Below are 1,601 nucleotides of genomic sequence, written 5' to 3' on the forward strand. Positions count from 1 at the left end.
TGTGTGAGTGTGTGTGTGTGTGTGAGTGTGTATGTTTATGTGTGTGAGTGTGTGTGTGTGAGTGTGTGCATATATATATGTGTGAGTGTGAGTGGGAGTGTGAGCGTGTGTGTGTGTGAGTGTGTGTGTGTGTGTGAGTGTGTATGTTTATGTGTGTGAGTGTGTGTGTGTGAGTGTGTGCATATATATATGTGTGAGTGTGAGTGGGAGTGTGAGCGTGTGTGTGTGTGAGTGTGTGTGTGTGTGTGAGTGTGTGTGTAAGTGTGTGTGTGAGTGTGTGCGTGTGTGTGTAAGTGTGTGTGTGTGTGTGTTAGTGTGTGTGTGTGTGAGTGTGTGTGTATGAACCTCCTCTCTCAGTCCGTGTTTCCTCTGTTCCAGGCAGATCTCTTTGGCACGCATCAGCTGCAGTGTTTCTTTAGAAACGTCGTACTGGAGTTTCTCCATGCGCTCCACTGCCGCCCCCCACGCAGCTTTCCCAAACTTCCTCTGGTCAGCGCGCATGCGCTCGTACATCACTGAGAGAGAGAGAGAGAGAGAGAGAGAGAGAGAGTATAGTAGTGTAAATCGATGTTTGACTCCAAGATCCTCACAATATCTCTGATACTTCTGCTAGAATGACAATTTAATTTTCAGACTTTTTATTTACAGAAACTAGGAGTGGCATTATTGTAAAATTATTAAATAAAATAATTATAAATTGTTAAATTACATAAATACATACTGCCCTACCGGTAATTAAAAAATGTTTTTGCTGAGAAAAAGCCTTTTTTGTCTTATTTTCCATCATTTTAAGCCATGTTGAGAAAGTCATGTTAAATTTATTTCAGAACGCACATTGTTTCAAAGCAGCTTTACAGAAAATCATCTTATTATCTTCATGTCTTACAGTTGCATTTAGTAGATCAGAGCTGGACGATAATAAAATTACATTTTGCTATAAACTGTATAGTGCAGTAAATACAGACTCAGTCTGTCAGTAATTCCTGTCAGATCTTGCTGATCATGTGACCTCATTGACTTCATGTTGATTGTGATCAGGCCTGAAGGACACCGGACAGACGGACAGACGGCGGTCGCACCTTTCTGAGCGCGGGCCGTGTTCTCGAAGTATTTGACGGTCAGGTCCTGTATGGAGAGCACAGCAGTGTGAGCCTTCCTCTGCCAGTCCTCATCCTCCCTGCGCAGAGATTCGACGCGCCGCGGCCCCAGACGCTCCGTCTCCAGAGAGATCTGACACACACACACACACACACACACACAGGTCAGCCGTGAGACACTCTCTCATACACACACACACACACACGCGTGTGTGTGTGTGGTTTAGGGGTAGGGTTGGTGTAGGGCAATAGAATATACAGTTTGTACAGTAGAAAAACCATTACGCCTATGGAGAGTCCCCGTAAACCACAAATACAAGTATTTGTGAGTGTGTGTGTGAGTTAGCAAAGCTTTCTGGAACAGAATGTTCAGACACACTTACATTATCATCACTGCAGAAACTATAATGTGAACCAGATGCTGCTGTGGCGTACAGTACAAACATGCACACACTCTCTCTCACACACACACACACACACACACTCTCACACACACACTCTCTC

General features: G+C 44.3%; 1 protein-coding gene across 1 annotated transcript in view; it reads right to left on the minus strand.

Annotated features, from left to right (window-relative positions):
* The window catches only part of LOC107724715 (junction-mediating and -regulatory protein), a 16,582-nt gene that overhangs the window by 7,810 nt on the left and 7,171 nt on the right, over positions 1-1,601 (minus strand). Inside the window, exons 3-4 of the mRNA XM_016533736.1 lie at positions 1,080-1,230; positions 346-515 (exon numbers count right to left, since the gene is read on the minus strand). Of these exons, the coding sequence (XP_016389222.1) occupies positions 346-515; positions 1,080-1,230 (321 nt within the window). The remainder of the gene's footprint in view (positions 1-345; positions 516-1,079; positions 1,231-1,601) is intronic.

Source organism: Sinocyclocheilus rhinocerous, unplaced genomic scaffold, assembly GCF_001515625.1.
Source record: "Sinocyclocheilus rhinocerous isolate Xijiao unplaced genomic scaffold, SAMN03320098_v1.1 scaffold124, whole genome shotgun sequence".
Classification (NCBI taxonomy): domain Eukaryota; kingdom Metazoa; phylum Chordata; class Actinopteri; order Cypriniformes; family Cyprinidae; genus Sinocyclocheilus; species Sinocyclocheilus rhinocerous.